At 44.3% G+C, this 21,258-nt stretch overlaps 1 protein-coding gene across 16 annotated transcripts in view; it reads right to left on the bottom strand.

Annotated features, from left to right (window-relative positions):
* NRXN3 (neurexin 3) overlaps positions 1–21,258 on the bottom strand; it is a 964,190-nt gene that overhangs the window by 341,622 nt on the left and 601,310 nt on the right. For 2 of the 16 annotated variants that reach the window (XM_030949977.1, XM_030949978.1), the window contains exon 1: positions 12,193–12,640. The exons of the other annotated variants lie outside the window; for them this stretch is intronic. In XM_030949977.1, the coding sequence (XP_030805837.1) occupies positions 12,193–12,436 (244 nt within the window). In that variant the 5' untranslated portion in view covers positions 12,437–12,640. Of the gene's footprint in view, positions 1–12,192; positions 12,641–21,258 lie in introns of those variants that run through there. 16 annotated transcript variants of the gene reach the window in all.

Genomic DNA, 21,258 nt, shown 5'->3' with positions numbered 1-21,258 from the left:
GGTTTCTTGCCCTCTATCAGGGCTGTGATGGTCTAAGAAGCTGCATAAAATGCTTTGAGATGGCAATTTAAAAATAGCTAAGGAAAAAGTTAGCAAAATAAAAAGACTTACTAATACAGAACAGCATATGAAATATTATAACCATGACAAAACTACAGTGAGTCCCCTTCTCAGTTCTTTACAGCATAAGGCGATCATCATTTGTGAGGTCAAGGAAAAAAAAAATACAACCCTCCCTTGGGATATACAATTAAACATATCAAAGAGGTTATTTGCGTCCATCTGTAGCATCTGGCACTGGCCACAGTTGAGAGACAGAATACCAGACCAGATGGACCAGTGTATACAGAAATTCTTATGATCTTCCGTGATTAATTTCTTCCTTCAGGTTGGATATGTCTCTTCAAATTGTGTATCAACATCTACCCAAAACTGGTGCTGACATATCATTGATTGCACTGTGAGTTTATCTGCAGCTCAGCGTTCTGGGACAGTTTAGTCCCTTGCTTACCTCAACTCTAAAGCGGAATTTCTTTATCAGTGAATTTCTACATTCACTCACACATTTTCCAAGCCTTATCCTCAGAGATTTCTGACAGAGTCCATGACTCAACTGTAAATTGAACCAAAAATCCTTTTTAGTTCCTGAATCTTTGCTACTGTAAGACTGTAGCCTACAAAACTATAGACTATAAGACTCCAAACGATTTGCTAATAGTACACTCTTGTCCATGAACTTATAGAGCCTAGGTTTGCATGGCAGGATCCTAAAACTTGCCCACAAATTCTTTTGGAATGATTGCACTGTTTTCCTGTGATCCATGCAAAGATATGCAAAGTAAGGGTGAAGTAAAACAGCAAAGATAACAGAAATCTTCTCTTTTACAAGAATCACCCATTGCATTTTTTTTGAGGGCCATATAGGTAAGAATAATAAATTATTTTTAATCCTTATTTTATTTATAAATAATTTATTTTACAAATAACTAGAAATCATTAGCACTGCAGTACAAAATGACGACATTGCAATATTATAATACATCAGGGACTTTGTTGCCATATTTTAAGCTTCTTGACTAACTAGGACCTCTGTAAACATGGTCAAGTTCAGCTACACGAAGGGCAGGGATTGAATCATGCTCTCTAGTAGGTGCCCTTGAATCCGGGAATCCAAATAGGTTCTAGAAAAAGGTTAATGTAGAATGGTTGCTCAAGCAGAGAAATAGGATAAAAGAAAGAGCTCCTGCAGATATTACTGCTTTGTCTCTACATAGTATTTAAAGGGAAATACTCTCCACACACAGCCCCTAGCCCTTTCCTGAACCTGAACTCAGCTCTCTTATGGACATGAACTAAGCATCACCCCAAACCTCAGCAGAAATCTAAAAACCAGACACTGCTTCTAAGAGAAGCAAGTTTCCCCAAGGAGAAATCCTGCACATATCCCTGTGCACACATGGAGGGGTGCCCTGGCAAAAATGTGCACTGTTCAAGCGCTGCGTTTGAACAAACTGCTCCAAGTCTCTTGTTGTGTAACAGAGGAGCACAGACAGGGCAAGCACACCCCCAGAGGCACCACCACTGCTGACTGCCACACAGCCCTGCCTTCACCTGGGCCTGTTCTAGTGACCTTCTCAGCAACACAAATAAAGTACTGCACAGCTCTCCCCTTGCCAAGCAGCAGCAGAATCCACTCTTTCTCCCTCCACAAAAAAAACCGCGCCTTGAGTCTTTAGACTGATAGGCATTAAGTTAAATTTATAAATGTCTTGTTCTAGATATTGATAATAAGACTTCCAAAAATACATAGTAGGGGAAAAAAAACCTAAAAAAAAAAAAAAAGAAAGCTAAACAGGTGAATCAATCATCACAGTAACTGGACTTCTGAAACATAGTGAATCCTCTGCAGTCTAGATCCAGGGTCAAAAAGTGCGTGGCTAAAAGACCACTGTACATCGAACATCAACAGCTCAGGGCTCTGCTGGACAAGATGCATATCCCACAGCCTTCTTCAGAGCACTTGAAACTCCAGCTCAGATGAAGAGCCAACAGGACAGCTGCTTTGCTGAGCTCTGATACTGCTCCTTCCTGTCCTGTTTATTTGGTGTACTTTTTCCCCTAGCTTCAAATTGCCTGTCTCTTTTCTTGAGTATTACTTGGGTCTTTAATGGCTCTTCTAATGCTTCCCTCCTTTACTTCTGATTAAAGAGAAAGAAAGAATGGGAACGAATTTACACTTCAGCTTAATTTCCATCTTTCTCCTCTTTTCTCCTTGCCCTCCTCTGCCCCTTGATTGCTGAAATAACCTCAATAATTTTGTTCACGATTTCTGGTAAAATGAATTGATTGAACAGTTTCAGACAAAATCTAACTTGTGACAGAAGCAGAAGACAGCCAACAAGGACAATGAAAGTAGAGGTTGGGATATACAGTCAGCTTTTGGGTCACTGGTCTAAAAAATCCCCTCCGATTTCTAAAACCAGTGAAGAGAAATGCATGTCCACAATGCTCCTTGAAGCAGTAAATGAAACTATCACCAGCAGTAGGAGCTGCTCTCACAAAGAAAGGACTGAAACAAAATACTGTATCTAATCACACAGTCCCGGCATCTCCTATGCTTCTGACAATGTATTCTTAGGATGAGAATCAGTATTTCTTTGCAGAACTGGCTTCCTAAAAAGGCACTCATCCTTCCCAGGACTTCTTCTAAAGAGAGTACCAGGAGCCATACCCTGTGATGTTCCTTAAACTCCAAGGACCAAATATGCTGGCTGAAGTTTGAAGATACTTTTCCAGAACATTGGGGCAAAAAAAGTAACAACATAGTTCTTTTCCCTTCATATGTGTTACGTCAGGATCTAACAAGATTTTAAAAAATCATCATATATTTGCACTACAGCACAGAGAAACTGAATCACCTGGCAATGTATGATTCACCATCCAGTATATCAAGGTAAGGCAAGAGCAGAGCTAGGGAAAACATTTGGGAGTTCTTATCTTCACTTCTGTTCCATGCTGTTGCTGAGGAAAAACCTCTTCAGCACTGCTCATTAACAACTGGAATATGGCTTCAATGACATCAACGAACAAATTTCTCACCAAGGAATGCACAAAAGGCTCAGGTTTTGACCGTTTTTGAAACAGTTATCAAGTATTAATTAGACCAGTAGGGGAGGTTGCTCATTTTGCCAGTGTATATTTCCTAATGACTGGGCCAGGAAAAGTAGCCAAGTATATGGCTTGTTAAGTAGAAATTAACCTGTCTGAAATAACAATAACCTGAATTGAAATAAGCTTTGATACACACCACTGGCAGAATTTGCCACCCTGCCATCTGAGCAGAATTTGCCACGTTGATATTTGGTTACAAGACATATTCTTTTGATATGAAGCAAATGCACATCGATTCCGAAGGACAGGCACCCACATCACCTTATTCTGTTCCAGCCTACTGCAATCCTGACATGTTCATAGCGCCTAGTGTCAGAAAAATAAGTTACAAGGTAAATGGATGTTTGTAGGGCACAGACACTTTTTGTCTCCAGATTCTCCATGAAAAAAAAAAGTTTGAAAATAAGTTCGTAAGAATTCTCTGCTCTGTTTCTTCTCTTCAAGCCTCTATAAGGTGCTGAATATATTTCTCAAGGAAAATTAATTTCTTTGTCTTTCCCTTGCCTCTAATGAACTGCCTCTGAATGCATGAGGGGACAGGAAAGAGAGCAGGCTCCATGGTGAGATAATAAAAAGTGAAAAGGCATTCAAAGCCATCAGTATCTTCCAAACTTACACTGACAGAAATATGCTGGACTGTAGACAGGGGAGCAAGATCAGGGAAACTTAGAATAGCTTTGGCATTCACTACTAAGCTACAAAGAAAAGATGACATTGGGGGAGCAGAGGTCATGCTACAGAGAGGTTACACAAGCACATGACTAGATGTAGGCCACGTAAACTGAGGATCACTCTAGGTCCTATCCAGGCCACCAGCATCCCGAAACACTGTACTCAGTGAACATCAGTGAGTGACAAACTCTCCTGTGAAAGCACAGAACATCATCGTTATCAGTAGCATAAGCAGAATATGAGAAAAGCTGAGATAAGCTACCATTAGACAAGTAAGTCAAGAACAAATAAAGGAAAGAGAAGAATGTCAGGTTTCAACCCATTGTTTCCACTTCCATTTCACCAGATACTAAAAGATCAACAGTGCCTGTAAGTTAGAAGACATGTCTATATTACCGCAAGCTCCAAGAGTCTTTGGTGTGAAACTGTGCCACATGATCACCATAACTCAGGAAATTACAAAAGATTAAGGTTTGAATGCAATAAACACAGGAATTCCTATGTGTTAAATCAGACAGTGCAAATCTTTCCAGAGTAGAAGCCAAGCAGAGACATTGGGAGAACCCATTTTCTATGTGTAGTCCAGTCAATGTAACACCCAAATAAAATTGATCAGGTCCTTTTTTTCTCCTTTTCTTTTTTTTATTTTTTTATAATTTTCTTACTCAGAAACACTTGAATTTCTTCAACAATTTCAGGTCTATTGTATTTTTCATGTGTTCTCTCCCTTAACCACCCTGTATTTGACTTCCCAACGCTACTCAGGGAATTTCCATACTCTGCTGCTTTGTCCTCACGCTCATGGTTGAAGTACTTATCAGAAGAGGAGGACTTTTGTGCACTGAAACATTGGTCGCTGAGACAGAAAATACTCAGAACCAGCTGGACAGAAATATTTCCAGACATTACTCCGGTAAAGTCTCCACTGGCTGGAGTTATTAAGCAAACCAGCTGGAGCAGAGCAGCAGGCTTTTGTAACTGCAAGATCCAGCCATGACAGGAAGCCATGAAAACCATCACTGGGCAGTGCAGCAGATGAGCAAGGAAATAAAAAAGTTCACCAACCATGTCCAGAAAGTCAGTTCTTGTCATGCAGCACGACGTTAAAGATTGAACTTTTTAAAAAAAATCCCAACTTCACCTCCCCACCCCTTCCAATAATTTGATCTTCTTAATTTAGAGTAATAATCTTCCAATAATTTGATCTGATTAATACAGATTAATAATCTTCCAGTAATTTGACCTGATTAATATGCTGAATTTATTTTAAATTCAAAATCAAGTTCCAAGGATAGCACAGAAACTGATTCCCTCTGAAGTTATTAAATAGAGCCTGGACTGCTGACTAAACTGATAGTACTCTCTTCCTGAACACTCTGGAAAACAAAGTCTTCCCTCACTCTTTACCACGTGGTATCCACAGAATAAGTGAAGGATCTTTTTTCAGCAATATTTTTATGTCTTTCTGATTCATTCACCTGTTCCTTGATCTTCTGCAGACACAAGACTCTCTGTAGATTGTAAAATACGTCCCCCACTCCTGCCCCCCATCATCAAAAATGCAAAAAGATGAAAGATGCAAAACGAAGAGATGATAAAGTAAACTTCAGCACTGGATCAATTTAGTAATGTCCTCTATCAGCCCCACTATTCATGCTTTGCAACCACTACAGCTCACACTAACTTCATTTTCATCTTAATACACCATACAGAAAAGCAGCCTAAATATACATCCCCAGATATAAAGCGTATAATCTGTAAACTACAGGAACAGGCAGATCATTTCCATTAGTTTCTTATGTAGCAAAAACCACAATTTACACCCAAAGCATATAATTATATTCAAATTCTAAAAGACAGTTTCGGAAGTACTTTAAATTCATAGTTTGGGGGAAAGTCACTCAGGGATATAAGAAGTTGTTTTAATGTGCAAAAACAACACACACACACAGAATGCAAGAGAAGTAATGCACAAGAGTGGTGAGAGAGCCATGGTGAATCACAGGTCCCTTGTTCCAGCAGCTCCCTGGAGTTTGGCATAGCCAGCACTCTGCTAAAATGCTCTCCTGTTCCTTCAGAAACACCAGTGCTGGGATTTGGCACTAGAGCCTGTCCAGGGTTTAAAGCCATAAGGGATAACACTACTAGGATCTGTGCTCAGAATCGGAAGGTGTCTTGCTTGTCCTTCAAGAAGAGATACAAGCAGGCTGCTCTTTTAAGGTTCTCTGACATCTAAAGCCCAAGAGGACTACTGGGGTTTCATTCATTTCTGTGGATCCTTGCCAAGGGATCTCAAAGCACACAGATGCACCAGAACTGCTCACCTCACCTAGGGGAAAAAATGGTTTTCTCTTAATTTCACAGATGAGGAAAACAAGTCAGAAAGTATAATAATGTCTTGTCAAGGTCATACAGCAAATCAGATCCATCGGTCAACTGCATGTCGTCTGGTGTACAGGGGTTACACAGAAGACATGAAAACTTTGGTTTTTTGCTAGTACAAATGACCTTCCATAGTTATCAAAGACCACCAGGACAGCAAGGGCAAAAACAAACAAGAAAATCAACCAAACAAACAAAACCAAAACAAGGTGGCCAATCAGCACAGGACTGTCATCCTGGGCAACTACCTAGAGAGCTGGTCTTAAGGCACAGCGCAAAGAAAAGAAAAAACCAGAAGACTGGTCATCCTTTGTACTTCCCAGACAAAACTTCAAAACTTCTACTCCTTGCGCTAAGAAGCTCTAGCTATTTATTTGGTTACCTGCTGTATGGGAAACCATGGGACTTCCCCATCACCAGCTAGAGACTATTACGTTCTTGTCAGTATTGCCACATTACACGACCTAGATGCATTTTCCTCATTCTAGTGAGATGTGTAAGGAATTTGTAGCTCTCAACAGCGCAGTATATAATAATCCAGTGGCTGTCATAATGCTGTTCAAGCATATATTTTCATGCCATGGCAAAAGAAGAGAAAGAAAAAGAAAACAAGAAAAACTAGCCAGTATTATTAGGGAAAAACCCCCAATATTTTTAAATGCAGAAATATTATAGAAGGTAACATTCTCATTCTGCAGTATTGTGACTACATAGCTGATGTCACATAACCATATATTCTTTACAACATCAACACCTATACAAAGCATACAGCAGGATCCTTTATCTTTGAAATGGAGTCACCTCTGCAGAAGAATATGGCAGCTCCTTGAAAAGTCAGGGTTGTATTATCCAAAAGCAGAAACAATAAAGAAAAGAAACCTCTCTCCAGTCCAAATTTCAAAGGAAATACAAGGAGGAAGAAAGCCCTGATCTAATTCTGACTAGGACTAGCATTGTCCCTTTTGCAAAATGTGCTATGAGATACTGAGCAAGCACAACATAGCTTTCAAAGGAGGCTTTTTTACACGTCTTAAGAAACTATACCTTCAGCAAAATAGGTCTGAGCAACATTTCAAAGAGCACAGAGACATATATTAAATAAGACTAACAGGGTTCAACAATAAGTTTCTCATGTTCCAGATCTCATAAGATCATTGGGATCTCCTAAGAACAAGTACCAGGTGAACAGACTTTAACATCAGTTTTGGAGATCAATCAATTCCAAGCTGAGAACAGTTAATACAGTGCACAGAATGAGAAGTCAAAGCACCTGATCAGAAATTGTTTCATAGAAAAGCATGTAAAGGATAAGTCAAATAGCATAAGTCAAATAGCAACCTCATTTTGAGGAAACAAATTTGTACATACCAGATTTTTTCCATATTCAGCTACTGAAAACTGTGCTTCCTCAGAAGAGCTACAGAGTCAGCACAGGGAGGGAAAAGCCCAGCTATGATCACTTAAAACTCCAAGTGAGTCAGTTTGGATGCTTTGATTTCTGGATAGCCAGCTTGAGATAATTTAAGGAGACTTCCTTTAAAAATAATTAATCATTGTTAACATCTCTGCAGAAGGGAATGTAAACATTTGGGCATACACCAGCAGTAGTCTTTGCCAAAAAATTAGGCTTCATTGTTGATAGGAGAATAAAGGCAAGCCACAGAAAGCAGACAGACTACTAGATTTTCACCTTTGCAGAACTTAATTGCAACTTTAATTTCAGCTCTGAGTGAAGTTAATTTTGCTGGATCACTGACTGCTTTGCACAGAGTGATTTTTTCCATTTTGTTAAAGCTACCAATCTTGGCTCAAAGTAATCTCCTGGTGAAGGAGGGATGGGAAAGGTCCTGCTTTGTACTGGGGAATGGGCAGTGCCAAGGATGGGGAATCTGTTTCCTCCCATAAAGAAAAGGCAGGATTGCAAGAAAACAGAATCTTGAGATGAGGAATAGGTCACACTGGAGGAGCAGCAAGGACATCTGTATTCTAAAAAAAGAAAGGTGCACTGCTAGAGCTGTGTGTGGCAATCTTTGACACTGCTTTGCAGAAATACCTGCCTATCTTATGGAAACACTCTCTTGATTTGTCCAAGCATTCACTCTCATTTGCTAATTTAAAAAAAGACAGAAGGAAATGTTTCATATAAATAACAGAACGTCTAAGAATTTATTCAGGCCTGAGAGTTATACCCACAAGATCTGGTGATTGCTCACTACCAGTCCTCACAACAGACCTACACTTTTTCCTAAGACTAGTGCAACAGCCCAGGCTAGCCTAGGCCCCACAAAGTGAAAATGAAGAGAAACTATCCCGTGCCCAGCACTGCTCCCACAGCTGCAGAGCAGCCCCTGCAGGCAGGGGCAATCAAGGCATCACACATCACCTCTGAGAACCCCTGCTCCACAGCCATTAAGGACAGCCAGAGAACAAACAGCCGGAGGAGAAAAAAAGAAAGTAAATTAATTAATTCATCACTAAGACCAAACACGCACAAAATCCCTTCATTTTATCTGTCAAGCAGAGGCACACATTATTCATCAGCTGAGGACACGAGGACTGCAAAGAGGGGCTGTGAAGTCACTGCTGCAGGCTCTGGTAAAGCAGCTGACCCAGCACGGCGCTAAACAGCCCAGGGGAGACAGGAGGATTCAGCACATGTGAACTTTCAATAAACACTGCCCCAACTTTGTTCCTCCCTCTGTTTCACAAGCCCCTAGTGAAACAAAGAGGAATCAAGGGTTTCCCTTCCTATTATTCAGGGATAAAGATTCTGCTAGTCTAGGAAGGTTCTCACATGGAAAAAAGATTTGTTCTAACTTGCTGAAGTCCCCTGCCTGGCCAGGCTCACTCCTCTGCCGAGCAGAAGGTAAATCTGTTAGGAAGACTTTCTCCTTGAGAAGATGTGCTGTGCCAAGTTTTGCATTTGCAGGTTGCAGCCCAACTACCATAAAGCACCAGCTGGGTGATTTCAGAATTAACTCTTGTAACACCAGCCCAGCAGTGACTGCCAGATCTGGGTCTGGTCCTGCTCTAGGTAAGCCACAAGAAGATACTCCACTGATTTTAAAGGAGCACTAATACACAGGCTCCAAACAAGTGCTCACTGGTGATAAGACAATTATTTTTCCTCTGTGCTAGATATTAATTTGCTTCTTCAAACAGATTGAAAGCCAATGGGATGTAGGAGGAAAAAAGGAAAATATGTTTAAATACAAGACTGAGTCCCAGTGGTCAGCACTGTGGGGCTGGAAGACAACACAGCAGGGTGGCCATGATCCTGATCTGATTCCTTCCAAAACCAGCATTAATGTAGCCACCAAGCAGGGCAGCAATCAGAATGAATTTCTAATTTCTCTATAAAAAAAAACAAATAATGAAAATCCCAGGAAATACAGGGAGTGCACAGCCTCCTTGGAATCTGACTCCTCAATGCTGTTACAGATCCAAGTTCCAAGGGCCTCTGTTGTGCAACAGCAAAAGAACACACAAAAATAAACCATGCATGTTTCCAAGACCAGCTGTCTTTGTGGTCTCTTCTTCCTCCCTCAATCTGCCCACCTCATTCACCCTCTTATTCATGGACAAAGGAGGTTTTTATGATAGCTTTGCTACAAGGCATGATAAGGAAAAAAAAAAAACCAAAAAAAACACAACAACAAAAAAAAATCCCACAAAGAAACCAAACAACTCACACTGCCTTGCGCATTACCCTGAGCTCCCTGAGTTCTCTATTTCCCTTGATTCCTTTCTGCAATGGGGACACCAAAAAAATGCCTGTTTCTTACTGAAGTTGATAACTGCTTTTGATCCTGACTCTTAAATGAGGCTTTGCTTGACTTTCAGGGCAGATGGAAATGGCATCAAGGAGAAAAGAGCTATCATTTCTTGACCAGAAAACACACTGTAGACTCTCCCACAGACTACTGACTTTAACAGCAAAGCCAAACACTATCACATTTTTGACATCCTTCTCTCCTTTCCTCACAAGTGACCTACAAGCCAGACTTTGCTATCCCCTTTCATCACAGAACTAAGCCACAGAAGCTGGGGTGTTGAAAACCTTTTGGGGCAGTGACTGGCTGATCCCTCATATTTCTTGCTTTAGCACAACAGGGACTCTCTCACATGGTCCTCAAGCATTGCTACAAATAACAGGGCTCCTGCTGCTAGTGATTAATAACCCATAACTGAGTTTCACATGGGTGGTGCTTAACAGATGGTCTCGATGTCGGGCATGGCATTGATTCCCTTGCCATGTGGGGCCTGAATGTTTCTTTTGCATTTTAGGATGGATGTGAACTTTGGAGCAGAAGTGGGAGTTTGATAGGCTGAAAGGATAGTGCCACTTGTGTCTGCAGAAATGGCTGAACACCTCCCACTCAACCTAGTGCACCCAGTGCCACTTCAGTCCTGAGCCCTGGCCTCTGCAGCACGGTGCTATTCTGCAGTGCCCTGGGCTCCCCCCTCCTGCACTGCCAGAGCATCACGACCTACCTTGCAGAGCTCTCTGTCACCCTCTTCCAATGCCCTCCAGCAGCTCTGCCAGGGCACCCCTGCTAGCACAGCCCTGCTCCGCTGGTGCTCAGCTGTGACCTGCAGCATCTGCCTCCTGGCTGTGTTCCTGAGCCCTTTCCCTCTCCAGTGCTCCTCAGCTCAGACCTGCAATACCAAGCCTCTTCTACAGCTCTGCCAACGTACCTAGAGATCTCAGTGGAGTGGAGGTCCATTCATTGCTGTGCCATTTGAACCCTCCAGACTGCTCTGCTGGTAGTCTGAGCACTTATCAGTGCTCCAGGTTTCAATATCCTGGTAACCCTGACACAGCCCTGCCAGCACATCCTCATAGTCCCTGCTGCAGCCATGTCATGCGGCACCAACTGTGCCAGGGCTCTTCCTTCCTTCCTTCCCTTCCCTCTCCTTCAAAGTGTTCCTATGCCTCATTTCTGTTCATACTGGTTCTTCTTCTTCTGGCCCTGCACAACAGTGAATCTCCAGGTGAATACTCCTATGATGGAAGGCCAGACCTGACCCTGACCTGCAGCCCTGGAGGAAAAAGGCCAGGCCTTGGCCTGCCTGCCTCTCCCGGCTGATATGACTGAAAACAGAAGCTAAGGGACAAGGACAGCAGACAGGAGAAGGTGGGGATGAGGAAAAGCCCCCATGTCAGACAGGCCTAGGCCAACTCCTGTCAGGGTGGGAGACTTGAGAGAGCTGGTTAAGAGACTGTGTAGGTCCAGCTGCCGAGCATTGCTCAGCACTTCAGGGGCACGATGCTGGCCCTCTCACTCTCTCTTGGCATCTCTCAGACACCGTCCTCCCCTTCTCCCTTGTTGCCAGACTGAAAACCTACTCCCTATTATATCCTGCCCCGGTGCTTCCCAGGAAGACACTACCAGATACCAAGCAGGAAGCCAGGAGCAGGAATGAGACCTCGCCTTTTCCTTTGTACGCCCCTTTCTCTCCTCACCCAGGAACGCTGCGAGCGCGCAGGCAGGGGAGGAGCGGCGGCAATTCCCCAAGCTCCCGGACGGCCCTCCCGCAGCCGGGCGGCGGGGAAACCAGGGTGGCCGGCGGGGAAGATGCGCTGCTGCAATGACCATGTCAGCTGCTACAAGCCAGGGAGTTAGTGCTTCCCCGTCGCAGGATCCCAGCGGGACAGGAGCGGATGCCCTTCCGCCGTCCCGAGCTGTTCGGCGCTGCCACAGAGCGACCCGAGCCCGTCCCGGCCCCCACCCTCCCTCCTGCTGGACCACAGCGGCCGGGAAGGTGCCTCTCGAAGGGTGCGTCCTCAGCCCTAGGCTCGGCTTGGGGGCAGGGGAGGAGTGGAGGGTTAATGGGGAGGGGGCAGAAATATGAGGGGCAGGGAGGACCCCCCTCCCCCGGAGACACAGCCATCGTCCCTGCTCCCCCTCTGCTGCTCCAACAGCTCTGCAAAAAGGTTAGAAAGAAACAAGAGTGGGAACCCACCGTGTCCTCCTCGGAGGGAGACAGGGGAGCGGTAGATAGAGATAGGCACAGAGTGGTGCTTGCTGCCGTGGAAATGATGCTCATACTGAGCCTGAGAAACAGACGAGGAAGAGGAGGCAGAAGAAGCCACGTTAGAGGAACTCCACACAGAGCTGACGATACATCCCCAAAAGAGGGAGCACATCCACAGGGTCCAGGCGGGGCGGCGTCCCGGGCAAATGCTGGGGTCTATTCTCAGGTGCATGGTCAAGGCACAAGACACCTACAGACGGGCAGTCTGAATTCCAGCCACGGAGAGAGAATAACGTTCATGATGCCAGGGGACCCATGCTAGCAGAAAGGAGAGTCGCTTCCGAGGCTCTAGGGGTGTGCGTGTGTGCTCAAGAAGAAAAGAGACAGTGTGTGTGCGAGAGAGCGAGTGCTAGCGGGGAAGGGGAGGGATGGGGGAAGGTTAGTAACCACACAGAGACGAATAAGACGCGCCGTTTCCCAGGGCTGGATCTACTGTGGCAGGAACCCCGCGGCCGTACCGAGCCTCCAGGAGTGCGCAGGAAAGCCGCACATGTCCGCACGAGGGTCCTGTTCACGTTCCTCCAGGATCACGGGGTCCTTGAGGACTTTTCCCTGCCTGCGATTCCTGCCTCTCACTTTGCTGAGAGGGACTATTAAAAACGAAAAAGAAGAAATAAGCCAGGGACCCCAGGTAAAATTTTGGGTTTTTTTTTTTAATCCCAATTCCGGGGGGTTTCTCTTGCTTCTCCACTAGCAAGTGTTGCAATGCAGAACTGCTAGGACACGCACACGCGCGCACACACACACACACACAGCAATCTAGATTATCATCCTCCTTCCACCGAATCCAGGCGACCGAGGGCTCAAGCCGATTAACCCTGCGAGGCCGTCGAGCACATCGCCAGGTCCTCCCGGGCGGGTTGGAGCGGCGGAGCGGCGGGGCGGGCGGCGCGGTCCGGGCACGGAGCGAGCGGAGCCGGGGCTGGCTGCGGGCGGGCGGCCGGCGCCAAGTGCGGCCAACTCGGCGGCGCAGGTGAAGCGCAGCCGGGGCGGCCGGGGAAGCGGCTCCGCCAATGGGCGAGCCGCATGCAAATGTCCCGGCGCCGGCGAGCCAATGGGAGCGGCGGCAGCGCAGCGCAGAGGGACTGGCTGGCTCCGGGGGGAGGCGGGGCCGGGGCGTGGTACCGCCCCCGCCATTCATGCGCTCGTGCGGTCCCGCGCGCTGCCGGCCCCTGGGAACACCCGGCTCTGGAGCCGCAGCACGGGAACCGGAGCCCGGCACCCACCGGAGCCCGGCATCCGCCGCTGCCCCGAGCGGCCCCGGGCAAACGCGCTCACCCCGTCCGTGCGGGGACGAGACCTCCTCCCGTGCCGCCGTCCCGCTGCGCCCCGGGGGCAGCCGGCGCGGGGAGCCCTCGGCCGCGGCGCGGGAATGGATGCGCTGAAGTGCCAGCGTCCCGCCGCGCCGCCCTGTCCCAGGGCTCGTCCTGCGGTCGCACCTGCTCAGGAGCAAACGAAGAACCAGGAAGGATCGCGCTCTTTAAAACTCCCTACGGCTATTACCGATTTTTTTTTTTTTTTTTTTTTAAGGCTCCTGCAACAATAGGTTTTAGGCCAAGCAGGTGTATCTGCACTTAATCCTCGGAGAGTGAGGAATGCAGCCGGAGTTTGCAGCCCATAAATTAATAAACAAATGCAGTAGCTTTATCTAGTAATTTACTGCCTATCAATTTGCATGGCAAAAATCCCCAGCCACAGTGGGGAAGGCAAGCACCAGGAGTGAAGTGACTTACACATGATCACTCAGGGAGTCAATAAGGAGCTTTAGAAAAGGAGCCAGCCAGCCCCAGGACTCACCTTGCACTGCACTGCCTCCTTCCCTTTCATTTATTCATACAAACGAATAAATTGTTTATGACTGTAAGTTTTTTGTTTTCCCCTCTAGAGCCGTGTTTGTAGGTGTGCACGCATGCGCCTCTGAAACCTGCTGTTTGACTCGAGTATTCCCTAACACGGAGGTGCTCTGTTTTCCGTCATTGATCTCAATTTGGTACATGTCAGTAACTTGTAATGATCAGCCTGAGTTGCACACCTAATACTATTAGTTGAGCCTGATATGCTTGTAAATTTATTTTCTAGTAACTTACAGTATAAGTGATCTAAATCAGGGGCTAAAGCATCCAGAAATGCTTTGCTGTTTTGCTGGGTTTAATCAGTGATTGTAAAAAGCAAGAATATTATCTTCACATTTATCTCACATCTGCCACCTAAGAATCTCAGTGTGCTTTCAAATCTTTTATTAATGAAGCCATTCAACAGCTTTAGGTATTGCTTTGCCATTCTGTAGATAAGGAAACAGAGGCTCAGTCATGTTGAGCCAGTGAGTGACTGATAGACATGGGAACTGAACAGACACTGAGATTCTCCCTCCCAAGCAGTACATGCTGCTATTATAAACTATTGGACTGATCTGGTGGCCATTTGCTAGCCTTAAAGCGTGAATATCAGCTTTCCTGACAAGGGGACACACAGGTGGAGACAAGACTGAGTACCCTGCAGTGCAGGTGCCTCCCGGATGGCAAGTCTGCAGTGCCATACAGAGGGCACAGAGCAGTTTTATCTATGCAAGACAGCTTTTCCTGGCCCTTAGTTTTGTTGAGGAAACTGAGGTTGCTGCCATACATGTGGCGGGATACCACGTACATATATATGTACTTGGGGGAAGGGGGGAATGTAACCTGTCATAACACCTTGAAGGGCTGCTGACCCATGAGTCAGCACCCTTGAATCCCTCATCACAGAAGTCCTAATTTTCACACAGCCCACAGACAAAGTGCTCTGGAAAATTTATTGTGTAGTTAAGCTGTAGGGAGCATGATTTAGGGGAAGAGGGGAAGGACAGGTATTAAATACACATCACTGAGGAACTGATTTGTAAAATATAGGAAATCTGAATGAGTTTCAGACCCAGATAATTATAAGCAATGCAACAAAGATCTGCCTCCCATCATTTTACTTTGTTTTCTCTGGCTACAGCATTACAAAAAGGACAGAATGTGTCACACATTACACGATCAGTCAAAGGGGCTACAGGTGCTACAGGTTTAAACATTGAGGACTCAGTGCTGCTTTTCCAGGAGGAGGGGGTGAAAAATTCATTACTTTGTGTGGAAAATATAAATGTTTTAGAAAGTGCAATTCCAGAGATAAGAGCAGGGGAACTGCATGGATACACTCCTTGCCCCTGTCCTGCAGCTATTTGCCCTATTACTGAAAGAGAAGAAAACAGAAGAGGTTGTTTCTTTGACTAAACTGTGGTGGCATCCTTCAGCTTTTAATTCCGCTTCAACAGTCCAACAGGCCACATTCTCATCTCCAAACTCAATCCCCTGTCTATCCTGCCCACCTACCTCCTACCTGTGGGAGGCAGAGCCCTCAATGGCCAATAAATTACCAAACACAAAACCAAACCACTGATCCTTTTCTTCATTCAGTCTGCCACCAATCCTTCCCCACATACAGAGGTACCAGGTAAGGCGTTGGTAGGACATACAAAGGTGAGCATCACTTCAGACTGCCCTGGCCAGAGACAGAAAATGCCTGGAAAGTCCATGAACAGGAGAAATAGAGTGGCTGTGTGTTGGCCCTCTGATAGGGATTTGCTCTACATTCTGCCTACCAGCCTTCCTTTGCTGAAAAGCAGTGGTTAAATTGCCTTAGGCAAAAATGAGAAGGGCCAAGTAAACCAAACTCTAGGAGTACACCATAAAAATAAATAATGAAAAAAAGGAAAACCTGGGAAGCTAGCTATAAATACATCATAGGATTCTGGTGACACCATAAAGTGCTGGAACTTCACTCTGCCTTGCTTTATGAGATGTCAGTGGATGTATTTACTGCCCTGTAGTTCACAGGTGACTCATTTATTTAGCAGCACCACTGCAGGAAAAGGGCAGATTTCAATTGCAGTCTTCCTCTTGGGTGGCAAGGGGAAGTTTATAGTCAGAAGTGATGTTTCAACATTATTCCCATTAGATTTACTTCAAAAGAGGCTGGCTTTGCTGTATTCATATCAGTTTATTTGATCATGGAGTCTGTCTAAATGCTCTTGTGTCTTCAGAACCAAGATGGAATCCCTTAACGGATAATGGTTTCCACGATATGCTGTGCCTTACAAACATGAGAAAAGTCTTTTTCCTGCACAGCTGTTTTTTTACTAAAAGAGCAGAGGGCAACTATAATCTGCAGAAATGAGAAATAATAAAGCAATTGTTTCTGAGTTTTAGAATCCCAGAAAGAGACCCAGTCATCTTCAAGCCCAGTAAGGGTTTGTACTCCACCTTATTTAAAGGAGCAAGTACAACTTTCTCTATGTTTCCTATTAAATCTTAGCTGTTAATTACTTTGCTGCACTCAGAACTGAAAAATCAGTGCTGCTGTACAATGAGAGATCTTTTAAAACTGCATCCAATGGGGAAAGTTGATTAGCATTTATCAGGGCAGGGTGCCTGCTAGAGAGAGGACAGCTTTGCCTCCACCAGTAGAAGCTAACAAGGTACAGTGTTAGTCAGTGCTTTGGTGTATAATAAGGTTAGGAGAATAAGGTCAGCTAGAACAGCCTGTCACCCAGAAGCTTTTGCCAGACTGAACTGCTTCTCTCAAGGTTCAAAACAGTTCCATTATTTTTTTTGTGTACTTTTCCAAAAACAAGGAGGGTGAAAATATGCCATACATATGACGTTAAAATACAGTTTAAACTAAACTAAACTAAACTAAAATAAACCAGAGGGAATTGCATGCTGTAGAGAGCTGAGGACTGGCATTTAGACACCTTTGTCTTTAGCAAGCTACTTCAAATTCTGCTGACAACGGCAATGACCAAAAATCTGGTAAATTCCTCAGCACTGCTGGCAGCATTAACTGCTCTGAGACTAGTCCCTGGTGCCCCACTGTCCTTGTCATCACTGTCTCTCTGCAGGCAGCCTCAAGAGGCAGGACCCAGCAGCACCAAAAAATTATCAGTGTTTGCTCATCCAGAGCGAAAGGGGAGGGTTGCTCCAGGACAGGGCTGAAAAGTATGCACACAGCTGCTGTTATGCAGTACTTTTTTTGCATATAACCAAGTTGCTGCAGTCTCTGTAGTTCTCAGTTTTATTCTGTATCTGGGGAAAAAAAAAGAAACAGGAGCAACCTTTTCTCAGGGCTTCTGTGCTTTCCTCTAAAAACCACTAAGTCCAGTTACCCACAAAAGTTGAAGCATATGTCTTACATGTTACCAGTAACAAAGGTCAGGTATTCTCTTTTCTGCTCAGCTCCAAGGGTCCACATATTGCCAAAAGCAACTAATATAGAAGCTTTAGAGCCTAGTTTTGTTCTTATTTATGTCAGGGTGAATAAACTCAACACAGCCAGTGGATTGACATCAGTGAAGGGAAATCTGACCCTTAGTGTTCATTTGTGAGAAGAAAAATGCAAGTTGATTACAACCAGGTAGTCTGGACTAGCAGTAACTTAGCCAAAAGCGATGGTAACCACTGAGACACAAATTCAGTTCTATCAAACATCCAATTTAAGGGCCAAAAATCTCAAAAAGTTCAGACTTTCTGACACACCCAGAGCCCTATGTTGGTGGAAACAAGCAAGAACAAGTGCATGGGCACACAAATACAGTAATATGTCTCTTTTTGATAAGCATTAATCAACTATAATTGGGAAAGTGGCAATGTCAGGATTTGCTAATGCAAACTGACAATAACATATTAAAATTGCCTGTTTGCTGGATAATGTGCAAAGGATGATCCACTGTACTCAGCAATATGCAAACTAACACAAGCTGAGAGTCCCTTCCCTGGAGAGATTACAGACTTGCTGGAAAGGCAGGAGCCAACATATGTCAGAACAGCTTTATGAGCAAACAGTACCTTTTCTTGGCCAAAGTCTGCTAGTCTGCAGACCTATAAGAATGGAAAGCACTGGCAACAGTGCCTTGACACAGGAGTGTCTGGCCCATGCTTTCAGCCCTGAGCATGGGAGTTCTTCACTCCCTCATCCCTGGGAATTCTCCTTCACAGAATGTGCTGCAGAGGTACCCCTAACCACCTGCACAAAGCACCAGCAAGCATCCTCTCTCAAAAACGAGGACAAAATCCTTTCCACACCTCAGACCTCTACCAGATCAGCAATTATGAATGGGATTTGTGCTAAATAAAGGATGCTCAAGTTTCGTTTATTTCAATCATCATAAGGAGGTTCTGTTATTCAGGTACCAACCCTCTCCCCTGGTGTCTCACCAACACTTTAGTCCCTGCCTCTGGAGTACTTTATCAAAGTGGGCTAAGCAGGCTCTAGTCTGCCCTCCAGCCGTGTGCTGACAGGCAGACTCTCATCTCACAAGAGACAACTGATCTTCTGTGGCTGCAGAGCTTTTTCCTCCAGGAAGGTTGGAACTGCATCTATCTCTTACTCTCAGTAAAAGCTGGGCTCAATGGCAGCTGCTCAAAGCTTGTCAGGCAGAGAAACAGAACCTGCTTGGACTTCTTGTACCCCTTTCAGCAATGTGACTTTTTATCAAAGGTTTGTTCAGGCTCAGAAAGATTCTAGAAACTAAAAGACTAGCCAAGTCAAAAAATCAGATTTGCCCACTGCTTGACCTTAGTAATTATTGAATCACCAATGAACAAAAAGTGTCCAACAGTTCAATTTTATGATGTTTCTTTCACAGAATTCACATTTCTACTACCTAAGTTTCACTAAGTATATCAGTATAAAATGGTAGTGACCTGTAGAACTGATTTCCATCATTCATAACAGCCCCCTCTTACACATCTGGGATTAGCTTGATTTTATGTTGACCAAAATTAATCTCTAGCCTAACTCCTAGCAACTGATACTATGGAGGCATGTGGCTACTATGTTTATGGAAACAAAAAGAGAGGTGTACCTTCTTATGTTTGGAATCAGTGTTGGCAAGTCTAAGGTGAAGGGGAACAGCCTGTTTCCAGCCTAGGTGTGAGCCCTGCCTGGGGTAAGACACTGCTGTGATCCCTTGCCTTCAGTGACTCTCACAGCAGCAAGAGCATAGATGCACCAGCACATCACAGATGTTGCCCACTGTAATTTTGTCTGTATCTATTCTGCAGATCTAGATCTGGAAGGTCTGCAAGCTGTGCCTTACACACTAGGGCAAGTATTAGCACTGCAGAACTAACATCTCTGTCACAAATTCTTAGTGTGGAACACTTAGCTGGGAAATTGTTTTTAAGAGTTATGAGTTCTAAAATTTAATTATCACCTGAAATACTGAAGTAGAAAGACAGAGAGAATAGATGGAGCTAAAATACCTGCTGAGATAAATAGGGAACTATTTTAATTTTACCCATGAAAGCAGAAAGAAGACTTATTTTTTCTTTTGCATTCAAAGAAATCTTGTCTGACACAGAAAGGAAAAGCTGGAAAAACTGTTGCTCCTTTAAACAGACTTCTGTACTAATGAAAAGTGAGCTCTCTAATATGCACTGTGCACAGGCTCCCCTCTGCTTCTCTTCTCTCTTCCATCTATCATTTTTGCCTGTAATCACCTGTTCAACTCACAGCAATAACTTCCAGGTGACTGCTGTTTGCTGTGGTCATCCAGCCACCAAAAAAAAGAAAAAAAAAAGAATTAAAAGCAAAGAAAGATATAGGGGGAAAACCTTTCAGTGCTATGAGTGCCTCACCACCTGACAAAGAGCAAACTGATTCCAGCAGCCAAGCCTCCTTGCGTGGGAGCTGCTGGTAGGTGTAATTTCCTAAGATGTATACCTTGTCAGAGTGCAGGAGATGAAAAGAAAAAGAAGGTCAGAGCAGCCAAAGCTAAAAATCTGAAGGACAAAAGAAGATGCTGTGGGGAACAACTCTTCTGCTTTTAACCCTGAAAGAGCCCGTTCTGCATGGTCTGTGTCAAATTACTTATTGGCTAGGGTGTAACAAACAAGAAGCTGATAGATGGCCTTCTCCATGCCCACAGGGGACAGCTGTTTTTACAGGTGGTGCCTGTGCTACATGACCTGCACAGGGTAGTACAAGTATACAGTCCAATTGCTCTTACCCACAGTGGAAATGAACATTTCCCCTCCAGGTAACTAGGCTCATAACAGACCAGACAGGCAGGTACCTGAAGAGGCTGTATTGTCCCTGTCTCCACCAATGCAGTATAAACTTTGTCTACAACACTCTTGCTGATGTCCCAAGTGCAAGGATGAAGAAGCAATTCTCTGGAAGCAATATCTACCAGCAACTTTATGAATATTTTTTTTCCCTCCTTCTCACAAATTTGCCATAGTCAAAGTCACGTGTGACACGTATGAATTAAAAATGCATTATTCAGGATATAATTAATCTTAGCTTTGCTTCTGCCTAGGTATAAACATACTAAAATATTGTAACTAACAGCAGTAGATAATATATTGCAACACTGATGGTATATATAAGCATCTCACTAAGTATGTGAGCAACATGACCACCAAACAGGCAAACAAGACATAGTTATTTGCTCATAGGAGGCATCCAGGCAACAAAAAGTTGCAACAAAGGACAAGATAAGCATAAGGGATCCAAACAGACAGGCATCCTGTTAACACACAAGAAGCATGTCTGAGGAAAAAAGAACAGGAGAAGCAGCACTGTTGGCAGTTGAAGATCCCATTTTTGGGAGCTCAAAATAGCATTAAAGAATCAAGCACGTAAAGGGTAATTGGATATGGAAGATGACAAGCCAGCATCACTTCCAACTTCTCTCATCCTTCTCTACTTCTCACTTCTGCAGCTAAAGCAACCAAGAACTGTAGCTGTCAGTGCTAAGTGTAGAGACTCAGCTCTGTGGCACTGTGTAGTCACACTTAATTTAGGACATACATGTTCAAGAATAACAGTTCTGTAGTTTTGTATACAAAGCAATAATTAATGATAATATTTGAGAATTAACCATTGGCATAAAGTGGGTTGCTACTAAATGAGTTCAGTAAAGTTTTGGTTTAAAGTTCAAAACTGGCCTGATTTACTAGTGTTCTATATGTT

This window comes from Camarhynchus parvulus, chromosome 5, assembly GCF_901933205.1.
Source record: "Camarhynchus parvulus chromosome 5, STF_HiC, whole genome shotgun sequence".
NCBI lineage: Eukaryota > Metazoa > Chordata > Aves > Passeriformes > Thraupidae > Camarhynchus > Camarhynchus parvulus.
The sequence above is the reverse complement of the archived record's forward strand: the minus strand, read 5'-3'. Positions and strand labels throughout refer to the sequence as shown.